At 59.2% G+C, this 13,457-nt stretch overlaps 1 protein-coding gene across 1 annotated transcript; it reads left to right on the top strand.

The window, feature by feature from the left end:
- Nucleotides 1–1,556: 1,556 nt before the first annotated feature.
- Nucleotides 1,557–12,827, top strand: MNT (MAX network transcriptional repressor; the record flags this gene model as incomplete). The annotated part of the gene is given in 7 exon segments (XM_084237875.1): nt 1,557–1,624; nt 4,771–4,807; nt 4,809–5,419; nt 5,989–6,030; nt 6,192–6,303; nt 11,696–11,888; nt 12,070–12,827. Coding segments are annotated over 7 exon segments (1,821 nt in total).
- Between the last annotated feature and the right edge of the window lie 630 nt (nt 12,828–13,457).

The raw sequence follows: 13,457 nt of genomic DNA, 5'->3' as shown, positions 1-13,457 counted from the left end.
AAATGACATCGCGCGTCTTATGATCCTGGCCAGCCCCACCTGACCCCGCCTCCCAGGGCTGGGCTGGGTCCGCGGTCGCGGCTTCGGTCCAGAGCCGGGCTGATTGGGCGTCCGGGAAACAACCCGCGGGTCGCCGGGCGCAGCCCCCAGGCTCCCCCTGGCTGCGCCCCACTTTAGCGGGTGTGGAATGTGGCGTGTCTGCGCGTTCCAGACCCGCTCCGGCTGGAATGCTGCGTGTGCCTGCCGCCCCAGCCCGTTGGTTACACCGCGCGGTGACGTGGCCGGGCCCCGCCCCCGACCACGTGCACGGGGGACACTCCCGCTGGGGACGGCGCGGCCCGGCCCCTCCTCGCTGCCTCGCGCGCGGCCAGGGGCGGGGCCTGGGCGGGGCTGGCGCCGGGCCTGGCGCCGGGTTGGGCCCTGACTCCGGCCGCTGGGCATCTTCCAGGCTGAGCCTTTGCCGGGGAAGGAGGGTTGGCGCTCACCTGTCGGTTCTGGCCCCGGTCTCCTGTGTTTGATCTCGGGGCGAGGGAAATCCTCAGAATCCCTGAGCGGCGAGACACTTAGAGTTCACGCATTCCCACTGACCCTGAGGACGTTCTCATCAGACCTCCTGGCAACACCCCTGGCCACTTTGTAGAGCGAGCCAGACTGAAAAGGAACAAACTTTGTCACGCTCTCGACACGGGGAGAGGAGGGCTCCAGATGCCTCCCGGCCCCACACGCCCTGCTGGTGGCCCCCAGCTTGTGTGCTGCAGAAACAGGGACTGGGGGGAAGACCCCCGCTTTCCCGGCGGTTGCTCGGGCCTCCGCCCTGGATCGTTGTGCCGTATCTGGGCACTCCTGTCCCCTCCAACCTCCCCCTTTCCACCTCTTCGGCCGGGTTGGTTTTGGTGCTTCGCCCTCCTTTCCTTTTTCTCTGCCTATTGTTGCTTCAATGATGAGTCATGCAGGAGGTAGTAGTGAGTGTTGTGTGTGCGCGCGCAGGCGCGCGCCTGCAGCGTGTGCTGCCGCTGCAGCGGGCGGCGGGGGGAGGGGGACAGCCACCGGCGAGGGGCTGGCGGACCGCGGGGCTGCTGTCCTAGTCGGTTTGACCTGCCTGTCAAGGTCAAGAGTCACTCGAGATATGTGAGATCTAGATGTAAGGGTTTTTCTGAACTCATGGGCTGACACATCAGCCCATGAACCCTTTCCCCTTGTGGCCCAGGGCAGTCCCGCAGTGGACCTAGAGGGACCAAGAATGGCCCCATGCTGGCCCCGCAGGGGGAGGGGAAGAACATGCACAACATTTGGAGAGGCTGGATCACCTGCTGCCACCATGGACACAGTGTGATGAAAGAGCTGCTATTGTGTCCCCACTGTGTACCAGGCACTGTGCTAGGAATAAGCAGATTCACCCTGCTGTTACCCAGGGGAACACACTCACTTCACCTTCACTTTAGCCACAGGCTGGTTGGCCACATGGGAAACTGGGGAAGACCCCTCACTATTATCTCCCCGTACCCCTTTCCAAAATACGACCGGCGCTGTGGCCAGTAACAAGGACAGGGGTTATGATGTACAACGTTGTGAAGGAGCCTGAAATGATTCCTAAGAAGTTGCAGAGCCCTGTCCCCTCCTCCAGGTGATGAGAACTGGGGGGCAGGGAGCTGAGTTGAAGGCGGGTTAAGCTGCCCAGTCAGAGCTTCTTGGTGGGGCAGGGAGGCCTTAGAGGATGGATAGATGGTGGAAAGCCAAATCTACTGCAAAACTCCTGTACAGATGGCTAGACCTGACCCTGGCAATTTAATCTCCACTATTCTTTTTTTCCTTCTTCTTTCTGAGGTTCTGACCTCTGATTTGCAGTGGGAAGACTGGGAGAGAATGGGTGGTACTGAAACTTGCTGACCACAACTACTTTCCCGGGTCTGTACATGATGAGCAGCTCTGAAGGGGAATCCTCTTGTCCATGCCCCAATTCAACCTCAAAGGTTGCGTTCCTGACCTAGACAAGCCAATTTGCTCACATGATGAACTGTGGATGTGTGTGCACGTGTGTGTGTGAGGGAAGAGAGGAAATGGCCAGGACTGGACACTGCCAGTCAGTATTCATGAAGGTGACCCTGACGGGCCCCTTTTCTATCTTGATTGGAGGGTGTTGGCTGGAGTGTCCACAGACTCCTGATCTGGGTGCACCCTAACCCTGCCTTATCCTCCAAGCTCCCTGTCAGCGAGTAGCAGGGGAGCATTCGCAAAAACATTCAGGGCGCCTGGTGTGGACTCCTCAGACCCCAGCCCTTTGCTGTGTCCCTGAGCCACAGTGGCTTGGAGAGGCTGCAGGGGACGTAGTGCCCATACTCCCCCCTGGGACCCATGGGTGGCACCGGGGGTCCTGCTACATTCTTTGTGGGCTCCCTCTGGGCAGAGCCCAAAGGAGGACCAGAATATGTGTGTGCATGTATGGGAGTGGGAGTCATTTGGGGGAAGTAACACATGTTCTTCAGGGTAGCTCCTGTGACCGCCAGTTTGCTCCTCCTACTTTGCTTCCCCCTCTCCAGGATACAGGGAATAGGTCAAGGGTGGGGAGGAGGCAGGACGTTTTGATGGGCTGAGCTTGCCTGGGGCACCCCCTCTCCTTCACTGGCGGTGAAGCCTTTGCATGCTGATCCCTTGGCCATTCACCTGGGGCCTTTCTGGCATCTGTGAGGTGTACCTGCCTGAGTGGGAGAGAGGGAGGTAAGAGGGAGGTTGCTATCTTCTGAATGAGCTTTGAAGATTTTTAAAATATGGGGAATATGTGATTTGCTTTCAGTGTGGGTTCCCAGGGTACCTGTCCTTGAGACCTGGGGCTTTGTGTGTCCCTGGCTCATGGGAAAGTTGAACCCTTGCCCCAAGACCCATGGAAGTTTGCGTCCTGGTACGGTCAAAGGAATAGAGGTCAAAGGAATAGAGGTAGTAGTGGTGATGGGGCTGCTGGGTGCTGAGCTCAGGGCCTTGTTTTGGAAGAATGGGGTGGGGAGCAGGGATGAGGAGTGCACTGGGGCTGTCCCCGGCTGGGGCTGATAAGGGCTCCAAAGCTGGAACTCAGTAGGCTTTCCTCTTGGCTGTGAAGAGCTGGCGCTCAAGAGCTGGTTTTGTCTGGGATTGGAACATAAGCCAGTGCTAACTGGAAACGCCTGGGACATCAAGGCTTCCCCTCACCCACGCAGGCCTGCACCAGCCTGGCATCTCCCCTTCCTGCAAGGCAGGGGAGATAGGGAAGAGGCCCAGACCAAGGCCCAAGCTGACCCGTCCAGCACTTGAACTCTGGCTGCTGGGAAACCACTGAGTGCTTCCCCTCTGAGAACACTCCCCTCTACTTCCTCCTTTGCCTCTTCTCCTCTGTGGGAGGGAGGCCCTCAGCAAGCCTGGCTCACACTCAAGTTGTGGATTGGGCAAAGGGCCCTGAGGCCTCAGGTTTTCTGGGGCCCCTGAGCCCAAAACACAAGGGGAGGGGGGGTTGCTGATGCACATCTTTCTATGAGGCACTTAGCTCACCTTGGGCCCCAGCCCCACCCCTTGTGGGGTGGTGTGTTTGAGGCGTATCCACCCAGTCAGTGCTGTCAGTGCTGTTAGTCAGCAGTGCGCTGAATCCGGGACAGGAGGGGAAGGCAGGTTGACCAGCCTGCTCCCTGGCCTAGGCACCGCAGCCACTCCCCAGGGCCCTGGCCCAGCCCAGTAGCCAGAGAACCACAATGGTGGGACCAGGGAGAGGATGGAGCAGGGTGGAGATGGGAGAGACTTCTGGAGAAGGAGGGGCTCTCCCCATTACCTCCTGTTCTCAACCAGCTCCTGAGTAGGACTTTCAACAGAGCTACAACCAGGGTGCAAATACACCTGAGCTCATTGCTCTCCAGCTCTCCTTTCTGCTTCTTACCTTTCTAGTGTGTGCTGCTGCTGCTGCTGGAAACACAGCGGGTTGAGAGAAGTGAGTTCTAGTATGACAAAAGGCAGAGAAGGGCCTGTATTTTTTTGTATGGTTCCCTGAGGAAACCAGAGACGTGAGGCCTAGCCTGGGAGCCATGAGCCTGGTTTCCATGTGTGAACTGAAGGTGACGTCCCTGCCCTATCTGGCGTAGGACTCTTGTGAGGATCCAGGGTGTGTGTGTGTGTGTGTGTGTGTGTGTGTGTGTGTGTGTACTCCCAGTGAGCATGTGTTGGATAGCAAGTACAGGTGTCTGCCAGGCTGGGCATAGTCTGCTTTACCTGTGATGTGCTGTGGGCAGCCAGTCACCTTGCCTCTCTGAACTAACATATCTTAATTAACTGTGAAATGAAGGTGTTTATCCTCCAGAAGTTATTTGTATGGTTGAAGATCTTCCTCCGGAGCTATGAACTGTCTGGCCCTCTCCATTGTCCTGTGGTGGCCTGTAAAGTATTTTGTGGGCTGGCCTCTGCCCACTTTATCTGTCACACCACTGCCCTCTGCCATGTTGTTCCTGGCCCTCCCTGCTTGTGGCCTGCATGACCACTCAACCTTAGGGTTGCCAGGCCTCCAGCATCCTCTCTGACGGCTGCTGCTCCTCCTTTTCACAGCTCCTTTCCTTCCCCAGCCTGCATTATTATCCTTTTACTTTGTCCCTCCCCTCTGCCCTCCAGGCCCTGGGCTCCCCAAAGGCTGGGACTGGGTCTATTTCATTTGTTCACTGCTGTGTCTTTAGCTCTTAGCCCAGTGCCTGGCTGAGTGTGGGTGGCTATTTGTTTGTCACTGAGCACTGACTGGGTGAGGGTCAGAGGATGGGTTACAATCAGAGGACAGGTGAAGCTGGGACCCAGGATTGTTGGCCCTGCTGAGACACCCCTTGTGTTCTCTCTGTGTAGAGGAGCAGGAGCGGCTTCGCTTGGAGCGAGAGCGGGAGCAGGAACAGAAGAAGGCCAGCAGCCTGGCCAGGCTGGCCCATGCCCTGCCCTTGGAGGAGCCCCGCATCGAGGCACCACCCCTGCCTCTGTCTCCCCCTGCACCCCCGCCGGCACCTCCGCCACCGCTTGCCACCCCCACCCCACTGACTGTCATTCCTATTCCAGTAGTGACCAATTCCCCCCAACCATTACCCCCGCCCCCCTCACTGCCCCCTGCAGCCCAGCCTCTGCCCCTGGCGCCTCGCCAGCCAGCTTTGGTTAGCACCCCTGGACTCAGCATTAAAGAATCTGCCCCCCTACCCACCAGGCCACAGGTGCCTACCCCTGCTCCCCTGCTGCCGGACTCCAAGACCAGCCTTCCACCCACTGGCAGCCCCAAGCCTTTGCAGCCCCTCTCCACGCCCATCCTGACCATAGCACCACATCCCGGGGTCCAGCCCCAGCTGGCCCCCCAGCAGCCACCCCCACCCACTCTTGGGACCCTGAAGTTGGCACCAGCTGAAGAAGTCAAATCCAGCGAACAGAAGAAGAGGCCTGGGGGGTGAGTGAGGTGTCGCAGAGTCCAGGCTGGAGGGATGGAGACGAGAACTGTCCAGCCCTGGGCTGTGTGTGCAAGATAAAGTTCCTCTCAGGCTAGCCCTCAGAGCCCAGCCCGTCCTGCGTCCCCAACCGAGAAGGGCCCTACTATGTTTGGACACATTCTCACTGTGCCCATTCCCACACTGAGGATGTGGGAAATTGTTCCCAGGCGTCTGTCTTCTCTGACCCCCACCTTCAAATTTGGGGTTGTTGGCATTTCCAGACCCTTAGACAGAGTATTGGATTATGGGCCTCAAGAGTGAGGTCTGAGGTCAAGTGACTAGTTTGCGGATTCCCAGGAGCCCTTCTGTCTCCTTACAGGTGGTCTGATGGGATGGAGGATTAAAGGGGTGAACTATGGGCACGCATGTGCCCTCCAAGGGGTGTGTGCACCATGACACAAGGCAAACATACCAAAGGCTTCTTTAATAAAGTATGGGATTTAAAAAAACAGTGGCATTTGGGGTGGGGGGTAGGAAGGCCGCCTAAGCTGGCCCTCCTCCCTGAGCCTCCTGTCTGTCTGGGTTTCAGGATCGGAACCAGAGAAGTCCACAACAAATTGGAGAAGAACAGGTGTGTGTGTGCGCGCGCGCGCATGTGCGAGTGTTTGGGACTCTGGTTCCGCCCTTGGCCCCCCAAGCTCTCCTCGGACCTTCCCTCCTCTTGCCCACCCCCTGCCCTCGCCACCCCACCACCCCGGGCGCTGGCTGACCAGCGCTGCTCCCTCTCCCCAGGCGGGCCCATCTGAAGGAATGCTTTGAGACTCTGAAGCGCAACATCCCCAACGTGGACGACAAGAAGACGTCAAATCTGAGCGTGCTGCGGACCGCGCTGCGGTACATCCAGGTACGGAGCGGGGGAAGTTGGCCCAGAGGAGGGCGGGCGGCGCTGCTGGGGCCGCGGCGGCTGCTTCCTCCCCGAGGCCGCGCGCGCGCGCCCGCCCGCCCGCCTCCCGCGCCGCCCCGCCCCGCCCTCTCCGCTCCGCTCCCCGCCGGCTCCCCCGCCCACCTCCACGCGGGCGCTGAGCACATGGCCCGGCTGACGTCAGCGGGGCTCCCCGCCCGGGAGGGGGCTGCGGGCAGGGCGCGTGCGCCGGGAGGGCGGCGGCCTCCCCTCCCCCGCCCGCGGCTCCGCGGAGCCCCACCATCTGCGCTCCACCCCCCGCGCCCGCGGGTGGGTGTCAGGCCGAGTACCCGGGTACTTCGCCGCGTTAGCGCGCCCGCGGCGGGAAGGGCGTGGGGCGCGGGGCCTCCACCCTGCCCGCCGTGCCGAGCGGGAACCCGCGTTCGGCCCGAGTGTGTAGGTGTGTGAGGAGGGGGGTCCCCTGGGCGTGCCGCCGTGCGCTCAGCAGCGCGCCAGAAGAGCCCCGCACTTTTGCCACCTGAAGGGTTAAGCTCCTGCCACGACCCGAGCCCGGGGGGAAGCCCGCGCTGGAGACGGGCGGTGGCGTGACTGGGTCACAGACAGCCCCGCGGCCCCCGAGCCCGAGGAAATCACGGGTCCTTCCGTCTGGGATTTTTTGTTTAAAAATCCTTTCTCTAGGGCCCTCCTGACCTTGTGTCCCTTCCCTTTGGGCATAGACTTCCCCCTGCAGTGGGGGGGGGGCGCCCTCCAGATAAGATCGTTGCCATGGCTGCCTGAGTTTCGGTTTCCCTGGAAACCTCGGAGGGTTCCGCGTGCCGGGAAGGAGGCTGTGGGGGTGGGGCGGGCGGCCACGCTCGGCTGCCGCGGAGACGTAGTCGGAACCGAGCCGTTGGGGAGTGGGAGGGACTTTGGCTCCCGAGCCGCGCTGGGGGCGGGGGGAGGCGGGAGCATCGGGGTCCCCCTGGCTCTCGGGAAGCTTGTGGGCCGGGTGGCGTCACGATCCCCGCGGGAGCGAGTGGCAAAGAGGCCCACTGGGCGCGGAGCCAGCGGCGGGGCGCCACCCCTCCCCCCCGGCCTCGACCGCGGGGGTCACAGTCCTGAGGTAACCGGAGCCTGACTTGTTGAGGGGCGGAGGCGCTGCTGCGCGACTGCTCCCAGCCAGCCGGCGGCTCCCTCCCCGCCTCAAGCAAACGCGGGCCCTTCCGCCCGCCCTCCGGGCGCGCCTCCAGACCGCTTCCCGGCACCCGGGGGGGCGGGGCCCTGCTCGCGGATTGGCCGGGCCCGGCGGGCGGGGGCGGGGCTCCGGGGGCGCGGAGGGAGGGCGCGGACGCGGGAGTGACGCAGCAAAGCCCGGGCCGCGTGGGTGCGCGTGTGCCTCGGCGGGGGCGGGGCCGCGCCTTCGGGCCCCGACGGCCCGGGAGGGGGCAGGGATCGGGCTTCGGGTTGGAGAAGGTACCCGGAGGCTTGTTTCCAGGAGAGTTTTGCAGCCTATGAGCGTCACTGTTAGTTCCTGGTCCTTCAGTGATCGGACCTGGGAGCAAATCCTTGTCCAGGTGCTGTGTGTATCAGCTTTCTGTCACTACGCTGATGCTAAATGGGGAAAAGATAAGAGAGATAATTGGGAAATAGGATGTAAGTGATAACTGTAGTAATTATAGAACATTAGGAAGGCTAGAATGGCAAATTTCTCTTTGTAATCACATACCTTAGGGAGAGGAGCTTTGTATGATGTAGAATCTGCAGATCTGGACACCTGGGCTGAGTAGGAAACAACACAGACCCAGACAGTCTATAAGACATACTTTTCCTGGTGCTGGTAATGGAAGCAGAAGCAGAAAACTTGAAAGACTTTCAGTAAGTCCTCAGCCTTGCTTATTTATTTAGTCATTTGGGTACTTTTTTTTATAACCCCGTCTGATTTTGTGGGTAAAGCAGGGAACAAAACCAAAAGTATGGGTCTGTGTCCTCATAGGCTTGGTCTTTCAGCAGATCATAAACAAGTAAACAAGAGGACCATGTAAGGAGGCCAGAGTAGGAATAGGAACAGCAGGGTCTGTTCTGGGGAGTTAGGGGATTTGTCCTGAGGAAAGGATGTTTGATCTTCGACCTGCATGTCTCAGGGTGTGGACTAGGCAGAGCGGAGGGCAGAGACTCCAGAGCAGACCAAAATTTCTGCATCACGAGGAAGCAGGATGCAGGTTTGGAAATTGAAGATGGCAGGATGGTTGCCATGTAGAGATGGGGCAGGGAGGCGGTTGCCACAGGACTGAGGGCTTTAGGTGGGAAGCTGTGGAAAGGTAGTAACACCCCACCCCAACAGTCCCAGAGTCTGATGAAAGGCACATTGAAGTACTGAGACAGGAAGAGGAGTAGGCAGTTACCAAACCATACTGAACTTTACATCCATGCACCTAAGATTAAGGTAATCTTAGAAAGCAAATGGGCTTAAAATGAAGCAGTGTGCTGCAATCAATGTTCTGCCACTGAGCTATATCCCCTCTTAAAATGAAGCAATGTGGACTAAAGTTAGACCTGTGAAAACTTTCCAGGGGCTGCTAGGGAACTGGGCTAGGTGCGAGGAGGTTTTGACCTCTGGCATTCTTTCTCCCTGACCTAGAAGCCTGGCCTCTCTGCTAGCAGAGTTAGGACAGCTGCTTCCAACTCCCAGCAGCCAGGTATGATTAAGGGCTCACTTACCACAGGCCCCATCATTGATGTGGCTTGACAACTGATGTCATGTTGAGCACTGGCCTCTTAGGGTTGAGCCAGGTGAGAAGCCAGACTGGTCATGGTGGTGGTGGTGGTGGAGTCTTTCCTACTGTCTTTATTACAGAAATGGGGGGAGGAGATTAACCTCAAAGCCAGGATGATAGGGAAGGCTGTGTGTGAAGTATATATGTAGAAGTATAAAGCTATCAGGTTTCAGGCCCATAGAGCATGGTTGCATCTGGACTGTGTGTTGCGCTAATGGTTTGAGACATCTCTTATTTTTCAGGTGGGAAATACAAAGAGTTTGGGACCTCCCTGGTGGCGCAAGGGGTTAAGTCTCAGCACAGTGAAGCTATCAGCAGCCACTGCAGCATGAGTTTGATCCCCAGGCAGGGAGTTAACCAACATGGCACAGCAGACCTCTCCTGTTTCGCCCCACTGCTCCCCTCAGCAGTGTTTCAGTGGATCTGCCTGTTATGCTCCCCACTCTGGTGAATCCTCTCACTGCCGCCCACCCCCCCGCCCCATATCTCTGGTCTATACCCCAGTTCTTGGGTGCATAAATAAATCTTTACCAAAAAAAAAAAAAGAAAGAAATGCAAAGAGTTTGGGCAAGTTGGACCTAGTTGTTGGGTGGATCTGAGGAGACAGCCTTGCCCAGGAAGGGCAGCTGAATAGTGAAGAAAGGCTGCCCACAGAAAACAGAATCCAGGGAAATTCAAGTCTAATGGGCAATTGATTCTCCCGTGATGAAGGGGATGGGTGGAGGGAAATTAACATGCTCACATCTTCACAAATTCTTCCTCTGGCGCTAAGATGGCTTAGCTTTGTCCTTGCCATCAGTAGAACAAAGGGATATAAACTAATTATAGAGCAGTCTTTGCCTTCACTCATAGGGTTGGATAGAAACTATGTATTTAGATAGAAAGACAAAACACGAAATACTTTTTTAAAATATTTATTTATGCATAGAAGTGCGGGGGGTAAGAAGATTCACCAGAGACAGAGTGGGGAGCAGAATAGGCAGGTCTGCTGAAATATACTGCTGAGGGGAGCAGTGGGTGAAGGAGAGGTCTGCTGTGCCATGTGGGTAGCTCCCTGGCTGGGGATTGAACTCGTGCTGCAGTGGCTGTGGATAGCTTCATAGTGCTGAGCTTAACCCCTTGCGCCACCAGAGAGGCCAAAACACAAAGTATTTTGAGGGTTGTATGATCCAGCATCTGATTAAATACTATTTGACTGTCATTAAATGCTCAGGTGTGTGGTGCCAGTGCGGAGAAGGGCCTGGAGGACAGACAGGAGGTTGTACTGGTGAGGGTGTGGGCCCTGTATCTGGCCATTCCGGCAAGACTTGGAAGCTAGGAGCTCAGGAACAGGACAGGTGAGACTGGGGAAGCAGCTGGGTTGGATTGCCCGTCGTGGCTAGTGGACTTAATAGTCACAAAGCACCTAGGCTGAGGCGAAGCCGACGACAGCGGAGCCTGCAAAACTTAAAACGGTTTAGTTTAAGAGTCAGAAGGTGGTAGTAAGCCAGAGACGTGTGGTATGGAAGCGAGCTAAGAGCTGGGCTTTTCACAGCGGCTGATACGCCTGTGGGAGCGGAAACTGGAGCCCTGCGAGAGGGAGCACAGCCTGTGAGGCGTGGTGTCCCGCACCTGTGTGAGGGGCCAGTCTCAGGGGCACAGGGTCATGTGTGGACCTGGAATAGTTGGGAGGGACATGACCCGGGGGTAAGGGTGTCTCCCACCCCCGCCCCCCACCCCATGTTCTTAACAAAGTGGCTGGTGGGCTCAGCGTCACGGGGGTGGGAACAGCCTGGAACCTGTGCTGAAGGACAGAAGCCTCTCCAGGCGTGCTCGGTCGGCGGCAGTGCTGCTGTAGCGCAGCCCAAGGGCCACTTCTCACTGGTGTACAGGTGTGGAAGGAGGGGCTTGTTCTGCACCCTGGGGAGCCTGGAGGGCTGCAGGCAGCGTGAAACTGGAACATTGTGGAGGCGGCACAAGTGGGCACCGTGGCAGTCGCCCGGCTTGGAGAGGAGATACAGAGCCAGCAGCTGCGGGTACTGAGCCGGAGGTGAACTCGGGGGCAAAGGAGATGTCACCAAGTCTGGCAGGTCGTCTTCGAGGACACCGCACACCCAGAAAGATCAGGGAATGGCGTGGAGAGAAGGGCAGGATGGTCTGGGTTCTTGGGGAATGGGTTCCCATTCCCAGGAGGGTCACTTGTGACTGTAGTAGTGACTGACAGAATGGCACGGGTGCTGGCCTGGGGCACGACCTGAGAAGCCTGTCGCCCTTTTTGTCTTTCTCTACGTGGAGGGCGAGGCTGGGTGGGGAGTGGGTGGGGCAAGAGATGGTAATGCCTCTCAAGACACAGCTGATAGGGTAGAGGGTCTCCATACCGGGAGGGACTGACCTGGATCTCTGTTTTCCTTCACTGGCACCTCCCCCAAGCCCACAGTCCCCAGCACACTGAGCCTCACTGGGCAGAGGCATGACCACAAGGTAGGTCTGGTGTCCAGCAGCTGGTTGGTTTGAGCCCCCTGGACGCTGCCTGCTTGTCCCTGTGTCCTGGGGGATCTGGTGGTGTGAGTGGCTATTGGGAGATTCTGAAGTTCCCTGGCTGCTGCTCAGGGAGTCGTGCTGTCCCTTGCCCTGTCCTCCAGTCCCTGAAGAGGAAGGAGAAGGAATACGAGCATGAGATGGAGCGGCTGGCGAGGGAGAAGATTGCCACGCAGCAGCGGCTGGCCGAGCTCAAGCACGAGCTGAGCCAGTGGATGGACGTGCTGGAGATTGATCGTGTGCTCCGGCAGACGGGCCAGCCCGAGGATGACCAGGCCTCCACCTCTACTGCCTCTGGTGAGCCTCTCTGCCACCTGCTCCGTGTTGCCCCTGCCCCTCAAATGCGAGTCTCCCTTTGCCTACTGGAAAAGATGCCCTCTGCCCCAGCCCCGCTGCCTCCCCAGGCCCCAGGGGCATCTGCTCCTCCAGCCGTTTCCCAAGCCCGTCTGACCTGCCCCTGTCCCCATGCCCCCCACAGAGGGTGAGGACAACATAGACGAGGATATGGAGGAGGACCAGGCCGGCCTGGGCCCACCTAAGCTGAGCCATCGCCCCCACCCGGAGCTGCCGAAGCCACCGCCCAGCACCGCCCCCGCGCCTCTGCCGCCCCACCCACACCCTCACTCCCAGCCTGTGGCCCTGTCTCCTGCCCACCTGCCTGGGCAGCAGCCGCCGACACAGCAGAAGACACCTCTGCCGGCCCCTCCTCCCCCGCCAGCTGCCCCTGCCCAGACACTGGTGCCTGCTCCAGCCCACTTGGTGGCCGCAGCTGGGGGAGGCTCCACGGTCATCGCCCACACAGCCACCACCCATGCCTCAGTCATCCAGACTGTGAACCATGTTCTACAGGGTCCAGGCGGCAAGCACATTGCCCACATCGCCCCCTCGGCCCCCAGCCCTGCTATGCAGCTGGCACCTGCCACACCCCCCATTGGCCACATCACAGTGCACCCTGCCACGCTCAACCATGTGGCCCACCTTGGCTCCCAGCTGCCCCTGTACCCGCAGCCCGTGGCGGTGAGCCAGCCGGTGGCGGTGAGCCACATTGCCCACACCCTCTCACACCAGCAAGTGAATGGCACAGCAGGGCTGGGTCCCCCGGCCACCGTTATGGCGAAGCCAGCCGTGGGGGCGCAGGTGGTACACCACCCCCAGCTGGTGGGCCAGACAGTGCTCAATCCTGTGACCATGGTCACCATGCCCTCCTTCCCAGTCAGCACACTCAAGCTGGCTTGAGGATGAGGCCACTCAGAGGCCCCCAGTGGGGGCAGCGAGGGGGACCTATCCCCCACTTTCCCACCCACCAGCTCCACACATTCCAGCCAGGCCCAGGCCCGCCCCACCCACACCCACCCCCAGGCCTCCTAGGGGAAGGGGGTGCAGAGACTCTGAGCCAGGGGAGGGAGGGGCCGCCCCAGGGAGCTGGGCACAGGCAGGGGATTCCCTCACTGCACTAGGACTTGATAAAATGAGAGACTGATGAACAGGCTACCCATTGGCCTGGTGCCAACTCCAGTGCTATTCCTGCTTCCTCACCCGATCCCCCGAAACCAGTTAGACGTGGATGTCATGTTTTCTGACTTCCCCTACCCTGCCCGCCTTCCTGTGCTGCTGCTGCTATTGCTTTGTCTGGCGAGGGGGCCCTCCCCTCCCAAGCCTCAGCCTTCTCTTCCCACACCTTTGGAGGGCAAAGGGGGAAGCCGAACTGAAGCAACTTGGCCCAGAAAGCTGGGGACCATGGGCGCCCTGCTCTGAGTACAGGTACAGATCCCAGGAAGTGGCTGGTCTGGAGTTCCACCCAGCCCGGGGCGCTCCAACCCAAAGCAGTCACCGTGATTCGTTACAGCAGAAACTAGTTAAGACGCT

The sequence above is a fragment of the Talpa europaea genome, assembly GCF_964194135.1.
Source record: "Talpa europaea genome assembly, chromosome: 7".
NCBI lineage: Eukaryota > Metazoa > Chordata > Mammalia > Eulipotyphla > Talpidae > Talpa > Talpa europaea.
This window is presented reverse-complemented; position numbering and strand designations above follow the sequence as displayed.